Here is a 21123-nt window from a genome sequence, read left to right as displayed (position 1 = left end):
GGAAAGCCTAGGGCAGCTCTTTTCAGAGCTGGAGTCCTATGTAGTGGTTGTCAGCAGCCAGACCCACCGCATCCATCGTGCCGTGGGGAGATGGGGGGATGCAGCAGCTCTGTGCTAGGGCACTGCGCACTGGGGGAGCTCGGAGCATCGAAGGAGCATGGATGCCCCTGGCACCACAGCCACCCCACACTGGGCACTGTGCCCAGAACACCGTGTTCCAGCCGCGTGATTTACCCCCATGATCCTGTTTCCTCTTGAGGTTTTGCAAAAGCACTTGAGTGAGGCCAATCCCCAGTGGGGTGCGAGGGGCTCCTGGGAAAGCCGGGGGCTGAAAAAGCTCCCTGCCTGCTCAGCCCAGCCCTGCGGGGATCCCCAAAGCTCCTGGCCACCCTCGTGTCGGGGCAAGCATAGCACCTCCTTCTTGCCAGCCATGGTCACCAGCCTCCTGCCAGCGCAGAACTGTGCCTGCTGCCAACAGGAAACTGAGAGGTAACTTTTTAATTGATATATTTATTGCCAAGAGCGTGGTGCTGTTAAATGGCCCGGCACTTCCCACACCTGAATCCATGTTGAGGCTGGAGTGTTTGCCTCTGACACACACGAGTGGCCGTGCTGCCCACTGTGCCAAGCAGCAAACACCAACAGCCCCTGTTGGCTTCAGGGGTGAAGGGAGGGTTTTTCTTATGCTCTGTTCCCATTGCAGCTGTTTAGCGGTGGAAATACTCAGCCTCAGAAGGCAGAAGAGGCTTGGTCCCAATGCCAGGACCCAAAGGCAGTGCAGAACATGCCAAACTCTGGCCATGTATCCCATGTCGGGGCATCCCAGCCTCTGCTGCCTCTGCTGTCCCCACCCTCTCTCTGGGAAGCGTTTCCCACCCGGCTGTGAGCAAAACCCGTCGTTAAAAAGCAGCGGTTACACGGCAATGCTGGTTCATGCCGGGTCTGTGTATAAAACCAGGGCCTGACGCCAACTCAGTGAGGTTTATTACAGGGTTTATTAGAGAGAGCGTCTTCACTGTGAACGTTTTGACTCGGGGAGGGGAGCACAGCCAGGGCTTTTTATTCCTTTCTGACTGTGACAGGGAGCAGAGGAGAGCCCAGCAAGCGGTGGACAGAGCGTGCGATGGCAGCCGGTGCTCACTCGGTGTCTGCGTCGCTGTCGGGACCAAGGATGTCGAGGGGTTGGACACGCAGCGAGTCGTAGTTGGGTGGGGGGGTGCCAGGCTCAGGGGGCAGCGCCTCGTCCCTGGGGAGCGCACCCGCGTCCTCGTGCTGGAACCCCAGGTTGGTGTGAGCCTCCACCAGCTCCGACACCGTCGGGGGTGCATCAGGATACCGTGCTTGCGCCCGCTTCTGCTTCAAGCCCTTGCACCAGCTGATCAGGTGGATCACTGTGATCCACAGGGAGTCAATGATGATTTCCCCAAATTCGATGAGGCACAGCACCGAGCCCCCCATCCAGAATCCAAACTGGCCTCCCAGGCTTGACAGCAGCCAAACGATCTGTGGGGAGGAGAGCAGAGTGCGCTGAGGCTGCAGACCCTGCTGATCACCCCGTGTGCTGGAGATGTTCCCACCCCAGGGAGCCCCTTCCTCCACGGGTGCTGCATCTCAGTGACCTGATTGTGCTGGTGGCAGGGACAGAGCGATAGGGGAAGAAAAACTGGGGGCTGCAAACTAGCTTCATCTGTGTCCTCGCCGTGGAAGCAGCAGCACCGAGGGACTCGGCAAACTCCTGGTGAGGAGCATCTCTGGCCAGAGCCCGTCAGTCCCGCGGCGCTGAGCCCTGCCTGTGTGTCCTGGGTGACTGGCTTTGGTGTCTGCTCCGACGGGTGCTCGCAGTGCATTGTGGCACCGGGCAGAAGGGCAGGGGTGGGCACTCACTGTTGTGGCAGCGGACTCCGAGATGGTGCGGTAGTTGTACTCCTGGAAGTAAATGTTCAACTTGATGATCCCGTTTCTGTAAGGGAGAAGCAGCAGCTCAGCACAGAGCTGGGTGCAGGCATCCTGGCCAGGGCTGCTCACCAGTATCTACAGAACCTTCTGCCGGGCAGGTGGGAGAAGTTAAAAAGTGCCACTGGGTGCGAAGGGAAGAGATGCAGCTCTGCGTTCCTCATGAAGAAGCACTTGGAAGCTCCTTTGGGGATATCTGCTTTGTTTTTTCCCACTGCCCTCATTGAGCAGAGGTGCCCTTGCCCTCCTCGCTGCGTGCCTGGTGTTCCTCTGTGCACACATTAGCAACTGCAACCTGACCAACTGCATTACGGGGCACTTAATGGGTACAGACCAGCCAGGATCCGTGAAATCATTTCTTGTGCCTCTAGTTCTTTTTCCTTGAGGAAAAAACCAAAACCCATCTTTCCCCTTAATTCAGGATTCTGGCTCTCAAAAAGTAACTCACAGTTATCCTAATTTTGGTGCAGCCCCCTGCTGTTGCTGCTGTTGGCAGATTCAGAGGTGGAATATGAAGGGAGGAATGTTACAGTCCAGGAACAGGACCGTGGCAGTTCGCCCCTTCAGAGCCTCCAGCCTCCCACACGAGCCACTGAGGCTGCTGCGGTTAACGGGGTTTAAACTGAACTGTGCACTTGAGTTTGCCCTGGCTGGTCACTATGGAGAGTGGAGGATACGCATGAGGAGTGTCTCGGATTTGCTTTATGTATCTTCCAGGCAAACACTCGCCAAATCTTCTCCACCCTTCGCATTAGCACACACGAGCTCTGGCCCATGGCCAAGGTTCATGTTAATCTGATGTTAACAGGCTCAATAGAGAAGATAAAGTGGTTGTTCCTTTCACTTACCTGTCCAGAGTCACATTTGTTGACATATCCCTTTCATAAGACAGAATATGGAAAATCCAGTCCTAGGAAAACAAAATGCAGTCAGAACAGAGCAGAAGCATCCCCTCTGTGTGCTGGCTGGGCAGGAACCCTGGGGAGGTGCAGGACCCCGAGGAGCAGGAGCTGCCGCAGGGGTTCCTCCTGTCTCACGCCCTGGCACTCATGTTTGCACGCTGGAAATGTGTAATTTAGCAAAGAGGCACTTGGTACCTGGACATTAGCTCTGAAAATACTGGATGATTCATGTGGCTAAGGACAGGTGATCATTAATGAATGCTTCCAAACAAGAAATAGGGATTACCTCTGAAGCTTCCGAGGGCCAGTCTGCCATGGAGATGGTCATCTTGTACTGCGTGTCACTGGGGAGAGGAAAGGAGAGTGTTGGGACAGAGGATTTCCCTCCTCTGAAGTCACTGGAACTTCAGTTGTTGTGCAGAAAAACAGCCCTGCGTGATTGCTGTCGTTTTAGAAGGGTCAGAATTGATGGGAGCCGAAATGCAGGCTCCCCTCCACCTTTACGGCAGCCAGGACCGGCACGGGTACCTACTTGCACGTTTCCTTGCAAGAGTCGATACAGATCTGTCTGTGCCTTATGCTTGATCTCAGGGACGAGTAGCAGTACGCTGCCGGTGGAAATGAAAAATCCAAGCATGCGTTTAGAGCAGGACCCCACTGGCTGCTTTCATTTGACTCCGTAAATACCGAGAGACAAGCCTGCATGGGTTTGCTGCCCTCCCCTCTGCCCTTCCTCTCCTGGAGAAACTTGGCCAAAGCAGTCAAACAATTTAATAACGAATTAAACACCAATTTCAGACCTCTACAGACAGTTTCTATGGAGCCCCTTGCCTGGTGTCAGTGTTTGTGGTGCTGACTCCAACGGCCCAGCGGAAGGTGGCACAAGGCAAAAACCACTTTCCCGTCCCATTTACAACAGTGATAAAGCTCGGGTCCCCGTCCCCTCCCACTTCTGCACGCCAGGACCCTGGGAGGGCTGTGCAATTGGGTTTGTTCATATTCTTACCCCAACCTGGGTAATCTTCGTTATTGCAATAATTTACCCCTTCAGGTAAAGGAAACATGTAGTGACCGCATCCACAGATTTCCATCATGTCATTTTGGAAACAAGAGCGCAGGCAAGCCTGGGGAAAGGGAAGAGAGAGCTGCTTAGACGTGGGCTGAAGCCCCCTGCCTGCCTCTGTGCCGCTGGGGTCTACTCTGGCACGGAGAACTGCTTGGATCGGAGGTGTTCTCTCTCTTTCACACTAAAGAGCTGATGTGGGGGCTGCACGCAGGGAAGGCTGGAGCTGCAGAAGGAGTGGGTGCTGCCAGAATCCACCCCTGCACCGTGGCATGCTCCATCCTCCAGTGCACCGAGCATCACCCGGTGGCTTGGGAAGCCCAGCAGGAGTCCCACCAGCTTTGCGACAGCGAGACGAGGTGGGTGGATAAGCTGCCATGAGTAGAGCTGCTCTGCAGCTATGGATTTCTTTACAATGCATTTTTACTGCTGGTCCTCCAGATTTTAAGGCGCACATCCTGGCTGTGAGCTGCCTGTGGGTAAGACACCGCTGGGAGCAGAAGGGAACTCACTGCCTGCTCCCAGAAACTGCTCATTCCTCAGCTCTTTGGGGCTTCATGGGAATAATACGGAGTTTCCAAATGGGAATAAAAATGTTCTAGTGCACCCACAGGCACTGCTGTCACGTCCAGGCTTTGTACGACACGCTGGGCTGCTTTCCACTTTAAAGCTGAGACTCTAAAAATACTTCAACATAAAGAGCAGGTTTCAGAAATCTGAATTATCTTATCTGTGCATCTGCTTCTCTCCTTGAAAGGATCGCAGCCGCAGCCTGGGCAGCGCGCACGTGGGGCTGCAGCCCTGCCCTTACGCAGCGAGGCATGAAGTTAATCACCTGGGATGGGAGGAGGGGGCTGGATGAAACAGTGCACAAAGCAATAACAAAGTCTATGAAAAGATAATGAAATTTAACAGCTCCAGCTAGGTAGAACAGCCAGAAAATTTCTGTGTGATGCAAAATGCCTGCAGAGTTCACTGCAAACAGGGAGTGATGGAAACGCCTGGTTTTGCCGTGAAGGCTCTGAGGTGATAGGAATTACGTGGACAGAGAAGCCTGGTCAGCATTTAACAGCCTTTGAGTAATAATGCAATAATTTTGAGTGCTTGCTTAAACGTTATACGAGCATCTTAAAAGGTAAGGTAAAGTAGTCCGGTTGTTATGATTATATAAAGGCAGAAATCTAAACCCCTGCCAGCCCAGCACGCAGTTATTTCCTCTGGATCCATTGGGATCTCTTCCAGACCTGGAGCTCATGAGTGTTCAGGACTCGAGTGATGGTTCATCCCCAGCAAAGAGGGTTCCCGTGTTCAGGTTACGCTTTCAACCTCATCACTGCTGATGCTCCAGTGATCCAGCGTGCTGGTCAAAGATTTTAACTGCTCTGAAAATGTTTCCTAACCAGCTGTTCGATTTTAAAACGTGTTTTACCTGTATGGAATAGGATGTATTATATTGGCTGTAGAGGTTTTTAACGGGGACGTCAGACCCGTTCATGGTGCAGTCACTATAGGGATAGCCCATCCGTTCCAGTTCATCCTGAAAGAGAACCGAAACCACAGACTTCAGCAGACGTTGCTCCTGCCGAGGCCCTCACGCTCATTTTCTGGAGACTCCATAACTCCTGAATTCCCTGCTGGCCATGAACAACCCCACAGAGTTGACAGCTGAGCTGCGGGAGCTGCAGCCCGTTCCCCAGGGCCGGATCGAGGCAGACGAGGGTGTTCAAAGAGCAGCGTGTTTCAGCAAGGTACCCTCTGACATGGAAGAGGGAACAATGACCCAAGCTCAATATTTTGGCTTCAATAAAGCGCTTTGCCAGGACAGTTACATAAAAGCCTCCATAAACTGTTCAGCCCGCAGCCAGCGTACACCTTGACTCTTTTGGTTTGAGCCAGTTCAGCCAAGACTTAAAACAAACTTGGTCGCAGTCCCATCAGATAACATTATTCTCCAACAATCTGCTCTAGAGGAATGCCACACATACCACTAACACGCTGATGGAGGTCTCTGTCCCAGCCATTGCATAGATGCCCTGATCTTTAAGGAAGGGAAAGCTCTTCTGTTGATGCAGCATGAGCCTGGCGCCGGCCGCGGATGACAGGTACGGGATATAGTCTTGCTGGCTGATGTCCAGGATTAACTTCAGCCCTGGGACACCAGAGAAAATACTCAGAACAGGAATTGCATTGAAACACCAGTCTCCGGTGGGGGGAAAAAGGAGTCTTATTTTCTTTTGACTGTCCACACCAATACCCGTTTGTGGGGGAAGAGCTGAGGTTGGGCTGTGGTGTCAGCCTTGCACGTGTGTGAATGCGCTCGATGGCGAATGCACGGGGGGAATGGCTGAGGGGATATTCGGACAGTGCCTCACATATTCTGACTATCCAGATGTTACACTGCTGCCCAGTAACATCTGCAGTCACATCACTTGTTTCTGTGTGGCACGTTTCCCTTTGGGGGGGCTGATCCCCTCCTGGAAAACTGTTCCTCCCTGCTATAGGGCCCCAGAGAGACAGAACAGCAAATCTGTTATATCTGACAGAACAGCTGCCCGTGGTTCTGCTCATTTAGCCCCTTCTTCCTTAGCAGAGTGCTCTCTTACCAAACTCGGCTCCAGGGTTGGAAGAATTCAAAGCCTCTTCATCCATGCCCCAGTTAAAGATGTAGCAGTTCCCATGGTCGGGGTGATAGATTTGGGTGAAATTCCTGGAAGAATGACACAGAGAGAGCTGTGACTCTCAGGGAAGACTGGCTTATAAAATAATACATCTGGTGGGACCGGTGCTTGGCAGCTGCGCCTGGGCTTCACTTGAAATTGCTTCATTTGTTGAATGCCTCTATAGAAATTCCAGCTGATATAATTTCAATCAATCTGCTGTTGAAAAAAAGCAAAGCAAGTCACTGGTGTGTACCGAGCCACAGGCACTGGGGATAATGTGTTGTCGAAATGGAAAGGAATCATCTGTCACACAGATGAGAGCAATAATTGCTTAAGCTGAGCTACGGTAACAGGTTTTGGCTGGTGCTACATCTCGTTCTGTGATAATAATCCCCTGTTACTCTCTTTGCTGAAGGGGCAGGGCTCCTCGCAGCCTGGGACACTGCTCTGCGTTCAGAGAAAAGAAAGAGAAAAGAAAAAGGCTGTCACACCTCTCATGTCCTGTTGTGACAAAGGGCAGGGATCTTGGAATGCACCTACTTGTAGTTGCAGGGCTCGGCCCCGTAGAGACATGCCAGGATCATGTCCTCCGCCTGGTAGCCCATCCTGATTCTCTCTTGCAGTGGGACTTTGGAGAGGATGCTGGTGGACTGCAGGATGTACCATTCGCTCACCGCCTGCGCAGCGCTGCTGAAGTTCCTGTAGGTGCAGTTGTCGGAGCCCTGTTGGCTGCACTGAGGACACAGAGGCAGGTCTGGTCCCGTCCCATGGTGGGACAGATGTGGTGCCCCTCTCCCCACGCTCGGCTGGGTGCCAGCCCTGCCTGCTGCTCCTGGGGAGATGCGAGCTACGGCCGGAGCAGCCGGGAGCTGCGCAGGCGGCTATCATATCTGGAAGTGTTTACAGACAGGTCCCTGCCCAGGGAGATTTCCCAGCTGGGCAGATTCCCCATCAGTCCCAGCGTTACCTCCACAATCTTACAGAAAACATTGCTGTTGGGTCAGTCCTTTAAACCTGGAGCTGCCCCAGCTTCCAAGGTCTGCTCGGGCAGGATCCTTGAAGCCTCCGTGGGGGAGAGTAGGGGGGGTGGCAGGAGGGGCAGAGGCAGCAGCCACCGCCTCTCCCTGGCATTTGGGTGCTGGACACAAGAAAGGGGGGAATGCGGTAGGGAGACTGCATGGAGCACTGGACCCTGCAGCAGGGCTGCACTGGGCGACCCGGAGGATGCACAGCACTGTCCTCTGACTCCACCGACCCACGCTGTGCACAACTCGGTTACTGCCAGTTGCTGCCCCACGTTTCCAGCATCTCTCTTGCCAGCGGCTGACAGACCTGCTGGCAGGATCCAGCCCGTTCCTCTGGTGCCGCATCGGGCTGCCACATGCTGTCCGTCCCTTTTTGCATGAGGGACCTGCTGATCTTACTGACGTTATGCGGCTGCCTATGTTCATCTTGAACTGACTTAACACGGCTCCCTGCTGGGCTTCACTTCATTTATGGGGTGTACTTAGGGTATGACCCTGCTGCAGGCCCCACGTACAGAACTCCAGCATCTTCAGCTGGGTGTCTGGTGGTGTAACTGCCGGGGATCAGACCCTCTGAAACTTAAAACAAGTCTTAGAGCACCTCTGTGCTGTCTTCCTCATAACACCAAGCAAACAGCCCTGGAGCCATGATTTGCAAACTGCCCGTGAGCTCCACGTGCCCAGTCCCAAGCGCCCGGCCCCAGCGCAGCCGCACCAGAGCCCCGAGGCAGAGCTGCTGCTGGTGAGGAGGAGATGGCAATCTCCAGGCTGCATCATTCCCAAGGCACCCAGCACTGCCCATCCCTCATCCCTCCCTGGCTGCGTCCTGCAGGACCCCTCTCACCAGCTTCACCGCCAGCTTGTACTTCTTTTCTTCTGATGTCGTATTGGTTGGGGCAGGTGCAGCAGTTGTTTCGTTGCCCATAGAGGTTTCGTTGCCCACAGTGGCTTTGTTGTCTGCAGCAGTTTCATTGCCTACAGAGGTTTGGTTCCTCTCAAAGATGTCCAGGATGATGGGGTTGTCTTTGTCATGCTCATCGATGAGGACCAGGGGTATTTGGTTCCAGAGCTCCAGGTCAAGCGGTGGGGAGATGTTCTCACTGCTGTTCCCTGATGTGGGCTGCAGGATCCTCTCCAGCGCTGCTTCGATGAGCCTGTCCAGTTCTTTTAGCAGATGCTTCACCTTTGAGTACCTGCAGGACAAAGAGTAGTTAACAAGTGGTGTTCTGCCTCACTGCTGGCTTGAACCTTCCCGAGGACCTCAGACCGCTGCCTGAAGATGTACCGGAGAATGACAGGAGCTGCTGTGTGGAGCACAGCCAGCTCAGGTGCGGGTACCCCAGCAGCCGGTGACTGCGCGGGAGAGCAGCGGGAGGATAAACTGTGAGTGCTGCAGCAGTGAACCTGCCCACGCGGAACCCAGGGGGTTGTGTTTCAGTGGTTCACTACAGTTTACACAAAACATCTCTAGTGAGCAGAGAAAAAAAACTACCCCAAAGTACATTTCCCCATGTTGGCTGAGATAGATCGCTTTGGGCTACACTATTTCATGGCTATAAATTTAAAACAACTGTAACAGAAATTAGTTATTCCTTTAAAATTTCAGCTGAGTTCTACCAGCACAGCTCCCAGGTGCTCCCACTGTTCGACCAGCTCTTCATAGCCAGAGTGGAGGTGGTAAGAGGTGCGTTCACAGCGAGGAAGGAGAAAGAAAGGAATGGTGGGGAAAGATTGAGAGACTGATTTTGGTTGTGACAAGTGAGTTGAACTTCAAGTTTTCCCTGAGCCAGGGAAAGTTTCCAGGGAGACAATAACCATCATCAGATGAACCAATGCGGTAAGGAAATGCAGGCAAACTCGAAAGCACATGAGCCCTCCTCAGACATGAGCCCTTTGCCTTTATGCTGTCTTTAATTGTTTTTTTTAGTGCCCCTGGGTGAGACAAAGGATCCTTTCCATCTGTGCTCTGATGTGATATCTGAGACCAGACCAGCTCCGCAGTACCTTACACCAGCCATACAAGAGAGGGTGTCAAGGCACGGGTGGGTAAATTAGGCAAAGCAAAACTTACTTGAAAGGGTTGGCATTGCAGACCGTGACTGCTGGGAACTTCATGGTCTTAAAGCCAATGGAGAGCGATGACGTGACGTTGTAGGAGAGGTAGGTGTTAATGAGGATGCCCCACTGCCAGAAGACCAGAGACGCAAAGAGCAGCGTTAGGAAGAACCAGATGAATTTCTTCTTCGGCCCCTCTTTGATGATACGCTTCGGGCCGTGTGTGTTGGTGTTGTCACAGTACCAGACCAGCAGCTCCTTGTAGGTGTAGCCAGGGCCCTTCTGCAGGCGGTGCAGCGCCCGGACAAAGTACTTCTTGAGGTTCATGCCGCTGCCTGCCAGTGGGAGGGAAGATATCACAGCAGCTATGCTGAGAGCTAAGGTATGTATTACACCAAGTGCACTCGTATCATCAGCAAAGCAGAACTGGAGCAGTTACATGATGGCATGACTGTGGTTTTATAACCCCCCCAGAGATTTGGAGCAGATGTTCCATGGGGTCACACTGTGACATTGAATCGGTGTGGAGCCCCTCACCTCTGGAGATGGTATGAGTGGGAGGTTTGGGCTTTGTCAGTCCGCAAGTAGTGAATGTTTTTATCACATCCCTTTGGGGGGTCCCTTCCTGCCCCACAGGAGCGAAGTGGCTTGGACCTGCTGGGCACGGCTCTGCTGCGGCGCCTCACCGAGCGCGCCTTGGGCTGCGCGGATGTTGCAATCACTGGCAAGACAACGTTTTAGGAAGCCAGTGCTTAGTGTGCGAACAGGTATGGCTCTCAGCTCTCACACCGACTGAAACCTTGGCCAACACTAGATGGACCAAGCAGCACACACATCAGCTGGCTTAGGCAGAGTTCAGGCTAACTGTGGTCAGGAGTCAAGCTGAAACCGGGCTCAAGACTGTATTCGAGGGGGCAGGAGAAGGGAACCTTGAACCAGCAGCTACTTTCCCAGGACTAGGAATGCTGTTCAGCGCTGCTGCCCACCGGAGGAAGGACAACGGATTGTTTTTTTTCCACCAAATTCCTTTGCCTTTCAGATACTATCGGTATCCACCACTCATGTGAGGGATGCTGCATATTTCACATTCATATTGTGAGTAAATAGAACATTTTGTGCTGCTATTTTAAGGTGAGAATTCGTGTTACTAAATCTTAATATCCCAAGGCAGGATTTCAAAACAAACCTGGGTCAGCTGCTTCAAACATTTTAAAGCTGTAGGAGAACAAAATTAAAGATTAATGCTGCGTATAACAGCATCCTGGAAGAAGGAGTGCTGAAATAACACAGCAAGATTTCAATACAGAGCAGAACTCAGCAATGGAGAAATGAGATTAGCAAGGAGTTACTTGTAGACAGAAATAGGGTACAAAACAACGCTGAAGGGTGCACAGCGGCCTCTGATGGAGTGGAGGCACCTGCATCCTTCTTACTTTTCCAGGAAAAGAAAAAGGTAGTACTGATTTATTGGCCAGATCTGCAAAATCTCCTGAGTAGTAGAGACAATTTGGTAGAAGTATAAACCCAGTAGATGTTATAAAGGCCACTCCACAATGCAAAGAGATGATGATTTTCATCACACACCCTATGACGTGATGTTAGACACAGCCCGACACCGAGAGGTCTTGATGGGAGAGTGCTTTGGAAAGAAGGAACTTCAGCTGCTTCCTCAAAGATTTGAGGGCAGGCTCTACCCTCGTGTGAAAGCGATTTGTTTTCCAAGGAACACATGGTGCTGGGACTTGACCTCCCAGACCCTGACCCACCAGCACATCATCAGCTCATCCTCCATGAGCGCAGGTCACAGAATCACAGAATCACCAGGTTGGAAAGGACCCGCTGGATCATTGGGTCCAACCATCCCTAACACTCCCTAAACCATGTCCCTCAGCACTTCATCCACCCGTTCCTTAAACACCTCCAGGGAAGGCGACTCGACCACCTCCCTGGGCAGCTGTTCCAGTGCCCAATGACTCCTACTGTGAAGAATTTTTTTCTGATATCCAACCTGAACCTCCCCTAAAAGGAAAGGGTTCATTCACAGAAGGAGCAGATGCTTGCTGGCTTTCGGGCAGGACGATAACGAAACCAGGAGCAACAACCTCTGGTTAGTTACCTGCAGCTGCAGGAGAGATGTGAAACACGTGTGGCCGCTCTGGCCGAGCCTTCTGCTGCTGCTGTGAACACAAACCCATCTCAAGGTACAGCCTTGAGGCTGCTCTCTGCTTTATGGAACGGTGTCATCAAAATACATTTAAATCCAGAGAGACCATCAAGGCAAACTAGTAAATATTTTCCAGTTTTTAAGGAACCCAATAAAAGACTTAGATTAGACCAAAGTGTAAAGCACAGCTCCGCCACACTGGGCAGGTCCTGGCTGCCCGCATGCCCTCAGCCGCTCTTGGCTTGGATTCTCCCGGAGTGCACCGGCACAACACGGAGTGTGGGCTCCGGCTGAGAGCCCAAGGCGCTGCCTGGAGGGACCCCAGTTTGCTGTATGGGTTTCTGTCGGTTGCTCATCAACCTGGCAGTGCTGCAAGAAGTTATTATTTCTATTTGTATTGTTTCCTGATGCTGAATTTTAGCTTGGTTTTCCTGATGGGAGTGTCGGGAGCACAGGCAAAATCAAAGCTCTGCTCTCGTAACTGAGTAAAGACAGCGAGCATCTCATTTTGCCGCTGCTTTATCTTTGTTTGTGGCTTCGAAGGAGCCATCGATATGCTTACTCTTCACCTTGGATTTGTTTCTGTTTGAGTCCATAAGCCGAGAGGGCTCTTGCAAAGCCACGGCACATTCACCAGCGATAGCAATGGGCAGCTGCTATCCGGGGAAGGAGGAGCAGCTCCAAATCAGTTTTAAGCAAAGATTAGAGTGCTTCCAGCTCAATCTTTTGTCTCAACAGCTGTAAAAACACTGTGCTGAAGGGCAGCATTTTCACATTTCTAATTTAGAGTCAGACTACACTGTGGAAAATATGATTAAACTGTTTTTTAGATATGTTTTAAACTGATCCAGAACATTTTTTCCCTGATGTCAAAACTACTGCAGCCGTTCTTTGCAAGCGTTGCTCTGTCCTACAGCACTGCACCTCCAGCAGGAGCACTGGCACAAAACAGGGATGGGGTCGGCTGGCAGAGCTGCCTTGTGCAGGACGCCTCCAGCATCCCACCCCACCAGGAAAACGCACGGATATCAAAATTAATAAACCAAATGAATTAAGGTGCGCTGGCAATACAGCCAAGCAGACAGTGAGAGGTTTTCAGAGCACATCTTAAGGCAGGAGCAGAGCGAAAGACTCAGGTTCGTTCTTCCTTTTGGCACAAACTGTGCTTTTGAATGGTCATTTGATACAAGAAACGACACTAAAGAGAAGCTGCGCTTGACCATACTGGGAAAATATTTTTCCAATCTTTTTCTCATTGTAATAGTTTTGTTCTCACCTTTATTTCCAGAATGTTTCCAAAGAGGCCGCTTGTTCCTTTCTCGCTGTTGGAAGCCCCTCTGCGTGAGGTGCCTTCCCAATAGGAAGCCAAAGCCCTGTCACTGGGACGCTCCCTGCCCCCGGTACAGAGGCTCAGTGCTTGGACACCGCTGCTGTTCAGAGGGGTTTGGGACCCGCCTGGAGCCCGTCCTTCTGTCCCCCATCAGCGGGCTGTACCTGGAGCAGAGAAGCCACAACTGAAGGATGACAAGACTAACCTTCCATCCATACACAGAAACAGTCACCCCTTCCCAAAACCCCAGCCGGAGACAGGGAGAGAAGGCTGCAGTGAGAGAGGAACTGAGGGGGAGATAGGGGCTGGGGACTCAGAAGGGTCTTCTCCCTTGATGGACACACAGCCCGTCTCTGGCTGGTGAGTGGCACGCAGGACATCCTCTCGAGGTTCTGTCCCCACTGCCGTCCTCAGATCCCCGTTACCCACACAGCGTGCGGAGCTCGAGGGACTGAGCATTTGGCAGCTCCCAGCTGCCGCTCACTGGTTTCATTTCTTGTTTGGCTGCTATGCTTCCAAGGCCTCGGTCAGGGAAGGGGGACTCATACCCATTATCCTCCCTCACTCCTGCTCCATCACATTTCTTACTGCCACACTGCTCTGCCCACAGAGTTGGCCTCTGCTGTGCAGATAAGAGCCGACTGTGTCTCCTTTGCAGGAGGGTCTGAGGAACCAGTGCCGCCTCCGTGCCCCCTCCCCAGCGCCAAGCTTTGACCTGGGCAGCACCTTGGCAGCTCGCTGTCACCACCTGAAGTGGCCGGCAGGAGATGGCCCGAGGGACATGAGCCCCCTGTGGTGCAGAGGGTGCCATGTGCCCCTCTCCTGGCAGCACCCATATCAATGCAATGACCAGAGTCATCCTAAAAGCACCCTGCGCTGGTTCTAAGGAGGTTTGCTTTGCGCTGCAGAGGAGGTGTCCTCACCTTCCCCAGCAGCACTGCATCATGCCAGCATCACCCCAGGTGAAACTCTTCCACCTTCCAGGTGAGATCAGACTCCCACGTTACGAAATGATTGTGTGGCCTGTGCTGAATCTCCTCTGGGTTTTTTCTACAGCAATTGCCACTCAAAGGATATAAAAACATAGGCAAAACTCAGCACGCTACCTCTGCTGCCAAATTGCTCCAGCACCACTGGGCCTGATACTGCAATAATTTAGTGCTTTCTCTGCTGGGGGACACACACTCACTCCTCTTTGATAAACGCCGGCTCATCTGCCATCTTCTGCAGAGCCTGACGGTAAGACCTTGTTTTCTTAGAGGTGACGTTTCTGCTACCTAGTGGTATTTTTGCAAACTAGAGGAAGATATTTTACACCACAAGTTTACAGGTTGGCAGCTGCAAAAGAAAAGTGGAGCAGTAACGTGGCAGCAAGCAATGAAAGCCATTCCCAAGCCCAGGGTCACAGGGCGCTCAGCAGTTGCTTTGCCTTCGTGCTGGGTGTGGAGAGTGAGCTGGCACTGCACACAGCCGCCGGCTCGGACACCCACAGCCACCCTGATCCATGCAGGCACCTCTGGGTCTCTCATCCCCATAGGCACGTGTGTGGCTCTTGAAGGGTATTTACAGTCTGGAAGCTTAGATAACATTCACCTGACACTCTGTACGATGTTAGGTGCTGCATCCCTTCTTCTCTGCTTGCCCGACCCTGCATTTCCCGATGTCCCCGTCTCCTTGGGATGACTACAGCCTTACTCCTCACGTGCTAGTAGAGTCACGTTACTGAGAGTTAACCCTGCTGCTTGTGCAATGGACACAGTGAATCCTAGATGTGAGACGAGTAAACCCACTAGCAGCTCCTTTCCCACCTGCAGATCTCTCATTCTGCAACGGGGGTCCTTGAGAGGGAGCATCCTCTGCCCTCACCCTGGGCTGGATGGCACATTTACTGCTACAAAGGAACTGAGCAGTGCTGTATTCTGAAAACTGTGGTCTGCCTCAGGGGATTTTATCGGGGAGAGGGAGATTCAGGTGAGATATTGGGAAAGACTCTTTTCCTGTTGCTCCTGTTTGGGGCAAAGTGAATTCAGATTATGAGGAGATCACAGAGGTGATCCCAGGGCTGGAGCACCTCCTCTACAGGGACAGGCTGAGAGAGTTGGGGTTGCTCAGCCTGGAGAAGAGAAGGCTCCACAGAGATCCTATAGCAACCTTGCAGTACCTGAAGGGGCTCCAGGAAAGCTGGGGAGGGGCTCTTGATCAGGGAGTGCAGGGATAGGACAAGGGGAATGGTTTTGAGCTGAAAGAGGGGAGACTGAGATGAGATCTTAGGAGGAAATGTTTTGCTGTGAGGGTGGGGAGGCTCTGGCCCAGGTTGCCCAGAGCAGTGGTGGCTGCCCCATCCCTGGAGGTGTTCCAGGCCAGGTTGGATGGGGCTTGGAGCCCCTGATCCAGTGGGAGGTGTCCCTGCCCATGGCAGGGGGTGGGCTTTAAAGTCCCTTCCAACCCCAACCATTCCATGATTAAAGAAAACACTATGTCAACAGAATAAATAAGAACGATGACAACCCAACAGGCACAAAAACCTGCACCTCCGCTACAAAAGCATACGAACACCCGACGACTCCACGACTGCACCAAGTGCAGAAAGACACCGCCACCCAATTCAAGTCTTGCATTCCAACCCCTTTGGTCCCTTAGGCAACGAGGCGATGCCGGAGGGATGCCTCGGCATCCATAGGCATCCCTCCAGCATCGTCTCGCTGCCCAAGGGACAAGCCACCCCCCAAAGTATCCCGCGGTGCCCCGGCCCCGGTACCTGCCGCCCGCCCGGCTCCGGCAGCGCTGCCCGTGCAGACCGGTCCCGTCACCTGAGCCCTCCCCGGTCCCGCCCCATCCCGCCCCTGCTCACCTGAGCCCTCCCTTCAGCCGCTCCTGCCTTAATCCTGGCTCGTCCAGGCTCTGGGGAAACACGGCTTTGATTTTTCTCTGAGCATCCCTCTAGGAATTACAGCGGCTTTTGGCAGGACCACCAAAACCTCCCCGTGATGCTGTTTGCTCCACCAGATCATGGAGTCATGGAATGGGTTGGAAGGGACCTCAAAGCCCATCCAGTTCCACTCCCTGACATGAGCAGGGACACCTCCCACTGGTTGCTCCAAGCCCCATCCAACCTGGCCTGGAACCCCTCCAGGGATGGGGCAGCCACCACTGCTCTGGGCAATCTGGGCCAGGGCCTCCCCACCCTCACAGTGAGCACTTCTTTGGATTTTTTTTTTCCCCCAAAAAGCAGAAAAGTGCTGTTGGAATGGCAGGCGTACGGAAGGAGTGCTGGGGTCATGGCTGGGATGCAGGCTTGGAAGGTGCAGGGAGACTTTTGCAGCAGGGCCAGGAATTGTGGCTGTGAAACCGACCCCTGCACAGGAGCCAGGGCTCACTCAATTTATGGTGTTTCTTGGTGTGCTTTGAAATGTCTCTGGTGCCAGGACATGGCTTTGCTGCCCCAACGTCCCTCATGCCAAACACCACTGAGACAGGCCCTTGGCACGGGTTAAATAACCGCAGGTGAGCGGCGCTGGTGCTCTGAGACAGGATTGTAATCTGTTTTTTAAAAGATCTTTCACTCTTACACCTCACAATATTTTTTTTTGATCTTATATTTTTTTTTTTAATAAAAAGAAGTATCAGGTGTTATAGTTTCTCTTCCCTGGGGAAGCTCCCGGAGCAGCTATATCGACTCTCGTGGCTGCTGCCGGGCACGCTTTCCTGGCAGCATTCTGTACCCTGTGCATCGCCAGTGTGTGCTGGGGACAATATTGATGCTTAAATAGAAGGGGCAGAGCTCTGCCTCAGCGCATTGCTGCCTGCATCTGAAAGGAGAAAGGAGCTTTGCTTCCATAAAGTGACAATGAAGCTTGCAGACGAGCAGCTCTCCTATTTGTTTCTGAGAGCGGGAGGCGGGTGGCGCAGCCGGGTGCCCTCAGGAGCACTGTGTAGCCCGGTTGTCAGTGATGCTCATGGTGTTTAGCATGGGCTTCTGCGTTTTACGACTTAATCTCATGCATTTTACTCCTGTCCCTACTGAGCACACTGTGTGCTATAGGGTGGGATCCCTGATCCCAGCACCACTGTCCACACAGGGCTCGAAGGTAAAACCATGAGCATCTTGAGCACCTGCGGGAGATGTTAACTCCTCACAGCAGAATGGTAAATGTGCCTAAACCTCCTTGGAACTCCCAACCAGCACAGAGCAGCAAAGCGTCGTAAAGATAATGCTTGCATCTTGCGAGGAAAAGGACTCGCAGGTTCTTGCTCAATCAGGACTCAGTCAGACTTTCCCGAACGCCCCCGTGTTCCATTGTTTGGGAATGAAAGGGATTTTTTTTTTCTTTTTTAAAATCACATAAGTGCACCTCCTGCCATTCCGTCAAAGTGGAACTCGCGACTGTGTTTAAACAGCGTTTCCAAGCGGAGCTGGAACGAACAGGTTCGATGGAGAGAACCAGGACTCGCCCAGCTCCTAACCTCTGTCCTGTCAAAATAATTACCCTTCTATCGCTACTCATTTCCCTGGAGAACAATGTCTGTGACCAGCTCTGGCAGCTCCGACGCTGAAAATAGAGCAGGCGGCATTTGCTCAGCGGTTTGAAACATCAGCTGTGAAGCCAAATGACCTTGAATCTGGCTTGACTTTGCGTTGTCTCTCTTGCTTCACTAGAGAGTTTATTTCATAAGCAAAAACCTCCTGCTAAAAATACAGCTGAAAAACAGAGTGGAAAACTCTCCTGCACTCCAGGCATTGTGTTTGGAGTGGGGCGTTGAGCTGGCGTGATGCACGCTGACAGCAGCCAAATACAGCTGAGGAGCTGGAGGCGTGGGGAAAACCAGCCCGGAAAACGGCACCACCAGCCTCATCCGTAGTGTTTTGAAAATACCAACTGGCCCCTAAATTTCTCTGGTAATATGAAAACATTTTAACGGGGACTAGAGCAGATGCAAAGAAGGCTGAAAAGGTTTCTGGGATGGTTTTTAGGCCTGTATGTAAAGATGAATAAGAGCAGAGATGCTGGTACCAGAGCCTAAAGCAAAGACCCGAGAACAGCTCTGCAGGGAGGAAATCGCCCCAGAATGGTAGCTGTGTTGGGAGGACAGAGCTCAGATCCCTGGAAAACCCAAAGGACTGGTTCATACCTGGTTGTGTGTAAACCTTTGTCCAAACGATGCCCTTTGGTGCTGTGGGTGGGCGAGGGGTCCCAGCCCCGCACACTGGCAGCCAGCAGAGTTGAGGTAACCTCTTGGTGCTGAGCGATTTCATGGGGATTTGGAAAGGTTCTTTGGGCTCCAGAAAGGGGAGGAGTGCTGTGCTGTGGCTTTGCTCCCCCATGCTACCTGCCAGGCCCCTGCACCTGGCCCGTGGCTGATGATGGGCAGTGCTGCGGCACACGCACCCACTAATGAGTTTGCCACTGAGCAGGAGCTGCAAAGGGGTATGTGGTAAATCTTAGTCACGTCTGCAGCCTCGCTCCCCGTCAGACAGCTCAGGCTAGCGGGCAGCAGGCGCTAAGGGAGGAGAACACCCATGCCCATCGCCCCGTGCCGATGGTCAGCTCCGCAGCCCTGGCAGTGGGGAGTGCTCTGTTGCCCACTCCCAGGCAGGGAGCAAGCAGTTTCATTCAGCATTTTAATTGCTCGCTTTATCAGTGCACTTTCGGAGACATGCTGTCACTAAACAAAATAGAGTAATTTAGTTGTGACCAGTAAAATCACGGTCAAATGATAGCGAGCATCTCACCAGCCAACCTACACCGGTAAGCACTGTGTATAAAACCTTTTTAACTAATCTCTGTTTGCGTTACAAAGATCAGGCAGTAAAACCAGAACTGGTTTTATTTTACAAGCAGCAGAAGAGGGGAGGGTAGCGGCTCCGCATGCCTGGCACCATGCAGCCATGGCCTGGCTGGTGAGGAGAGGTTTACACTGCTGCGGTGTGGGTACCACCGCTCTGCGTGATGCTGTGAGCCACGCCGTTGGCTCTGGAGTGGGTGGAATGGGATAAAACCCAGCTGCTGTACAGCTCCCTTAGCCAGATTGGTACTGACATCCCACAGAGCTGCAAAGATGATGGGAGGGCTGCAGCACCTTCCCTACGAGTACAGGCTGAGAGAGTTGGGGTTGTTCAGCCTGGAGAACAGAAGGCTCAGAGGAGATCTTATAGCGACCTTCCGGTACCTGAAGGGGCTACAGGAAAGCTGGAGAGGGGCTATTCATAAAGGTTTGTGGGGATAGGACAAGGTGGAATGGGTACAGACTGGACACAGGCAGATTTAGACTGGGCATTAGGAAGAAGTTCTTCACCATGAGAGTGGTGAGACACTGGCCCAGGTTGCCCAGAGCAGTGGTGGCTGCCCCATCCCTGGAAGTGTTCAAGGCCAGATTGGATGGGGCCTTGGGCAGCCTGATCCAGTGGGATGTCCCTGCCCATGGTAGAGGGTGGAACTGGATGATCTTCAAGGTCCCTTCCAACCCTGACTATTCTATGACATCAACCACTGGATCAGGACCAGCCACAGCAACGTGCAGGACTGCAGCAGTTTGGCACCACTGGTGTTTCCCCAGACCCGCTCTGCAACTAACTGGTGTGACAGGGTATTAGTTGCACTCATTTGCCTTTTCCGTGGTGGAAGTTTACTGGAAGAACTAAGCACTCTGCCATGACTCCATCTTCTAAGGATGCGGTAGCTGCGGGTGGCCCAGCCCTGGGTGATGCCGCGCTGCCCCGCTGCAGGGGAGGCAGCGCCAGCGCGGCACCAGCTGGAATGGAGCACTGTAAAGATCCCGGTGAGCTGGCATTTTATGGTCCACTCCCACGTTCTGGGGGAAAAGTGAAATGTTTGGTGACTGATGACTCCGTATAACAAGAACAAGAGCCAGGGATGATTTCCTATTGTGATTATCTGGGGGAACAGGCTGTACCCTGCAGGGCGTTATGTAAACTTGGGTGAGAAGGTCTTAAAACACGCGAGGACGGTGCTGCAGCGAGAGGCGTTGTGAAAACAGCGTGATTCACCACGCTCTGGCCAGCACCTGCATGCAGCCACGTTTCTTGGGGATAGCATCACCCTGGGACTGCAGCTCCGTTTAAATTGCAGGTGAATAAATCAAGTGAACACACACATTTTTCCATCTGTGGAAACATATTTGGGCAGAGTACATGAGTGGAAGGAAACAGGAGTGACCCCACGTCAACCCACTGGATGGGGCTGAGCTTGTGTTTGGAGCCCAGGAGGTTTGTCCCTGGGTGGGCAGGAGGCAGGATGATGGAGTGTTGTGGTGCTCAGTCTGAGAAGGCTTTGCAGTCAAGCATTCCCTCCTGCGCTTTGTGCCCTTTCGGAGCAGGGCTGCAGGGGTAAAAACACCATCTGGGGCAGTGCATTGAGGGGAGTGCGCATGGAAAGCTGTGCAGGGTCAGCCAGCAGTGTGGGGAGACTCAGCCCTGTGGGGGAATATTGCTCCTACCCGGCTCCTTCTGGAAGGGAAACTGAGGCAGGAGAGTGAGACTGGGAGGGACAAGTTGATACTGGAGTGTTACAGGAAAGAGCCAAGGCACAGGTGATGATACAAGAGAGGACAAAACGCCAGGAACACGTTGTCCGCGACGCCGAGGGCGGAGGTGTTTCCCTGTTTATTCCTCCAGCTGTGTTGCAACCAGGCTGGGGAGCAGGCGTGGCTGCTGGGTCAACGCCCCGAGCCCACGGCTGATGGGATGAGCCCCAGTGCAGCTTGGCCGGTTGCTGCAGGGACTCGCGGTGCAGCATTCTGCCCTGCACCGCAGCATCGGCCGCCACAGCCCCTGCCCACCCTACCCTCACTGCTCAGGGCAGGGGTGTACTGAACCCCACTGCTCCAAAGTGGGATGTGTGGGGTGTCTGCTGATGCGCTCTGGAGCGGAATAATGGATGAGCGGAATGAGCAGGATGTGGGAGAAGAGCCTTTGCTTTTGAGAAGAAGGGGGACAGAGGGAGAAAGAGATTG

General features: G+C 53.0%; 2 protein-coding genes across 4 annotated transcripts in view; one reads left to right on the top strand and one right to left on the bottom strand.

The window, feature by feature from the left end:
• The first annotated feature begins 306 nt into the window (after positions 1 to 306).
• The window catches only part of USP31 (ubiquitin specific peptidase 31), a 68596-nt gene continuing 47779 nt past the window's right edge, over positions 307 to 21123 (top strand). Inside the window, exon 1 of the mRNA XM_054080088.1 lies at positions 307 to 489. The gene's annotated coding sequence lies outside the window, so the exon portion shown is untranslated. The remainder of the gene's footprint in view (positions 490 to 21123) is intronic.
• On the bottom strand, positions 964 to 15987 carry SCNN1B (sodium channel epithelial 1 subunit beta). Of its 3 annotated transcripts, none has more exons than XM_054080089.1 (14): positions 15911 to 15987; positions 13099 to 13316; positions 9675 to 9993; positions 8448 to 8796; positions 7119 to 7312; positions 6522 to 6625; positions 5904 to 6067; positions 5348 to 5455; positions 3862 to 3979; positions 3388 to 3463; positions 3142 to 3199; positions 2802 to 2863; positions 1885 to 1960; positions 964 to 1503 (listed from the first exon to the last, which is right to left on the bottom strand). In XM_054080089.1, exons 3-14 carry the CDS (start codon positions 9983 to 9985, stop codon positions 1138 to 1140), a joined length of 1986 nt encoding a protein of 661 aa, XP_053936064.1. In that variant the 5' UTR covers positions 9986 to 9993; positions 13099 to 13316; positions 15911 to 15987; the 3' UTR covers positions 964 to 1137. The 3 variants fall into 3 exon arrangements, with proteins under 3 accessions (XP_053936064.1, XP_053936066.1, XP_053936065.1); XM_054080091.1 differs by lacking the exon at positions 15911 to 15987 and having other exon boundaries at positions 9675 to 9787; positions 9903 to 9993; XM_054080090.1 differs by lacking the exon at positions 15911 to 15987 and having other exon boundaries at positions 9675 to 9787.

This window comes from Cuculus canorus, chromosome 15 (assembly GCF_017976375.1).
Source record: "Cuculus canorus isolate bCucCan1 chromosome 15, bCucCan1.pri, whole genome shotgun sequence".
NCBI classification, from domain to species: Eukaryota; Metazoa; Chordata; class Aves; order Cuculiformes; family Cuculidae; genus Cuculus; species Cuculus canorus.
This window is presented reverse-complemented; position numbering and strand designations above follow the sequence as displayed.

Bases quoted from the DNA above. Each gene is read 5' to 3' on its own strand.
- SCNN1B (XM_054080089.1), bottom strand. From the start codon at position 9,985: ATGAACCTCAAGAAGTACTTTGTCCGGGCGCTGCACCGCCTGCAGAAG. The intron at 6,626-7,118 runs GTAGGTGCATTC...TCATTCTTCCAG, and splicing joins GCCGAGCCCTGCAACTACAA to GAATTTCACCCAAATCTATC. The intron at 3,980-5,347 runs GTAAAACACGTT...CCCTTTCCCCAG, and splicing joins ATACATCCTATTCCATACAG to GCTTGCCTGCGCTCTTGTTT.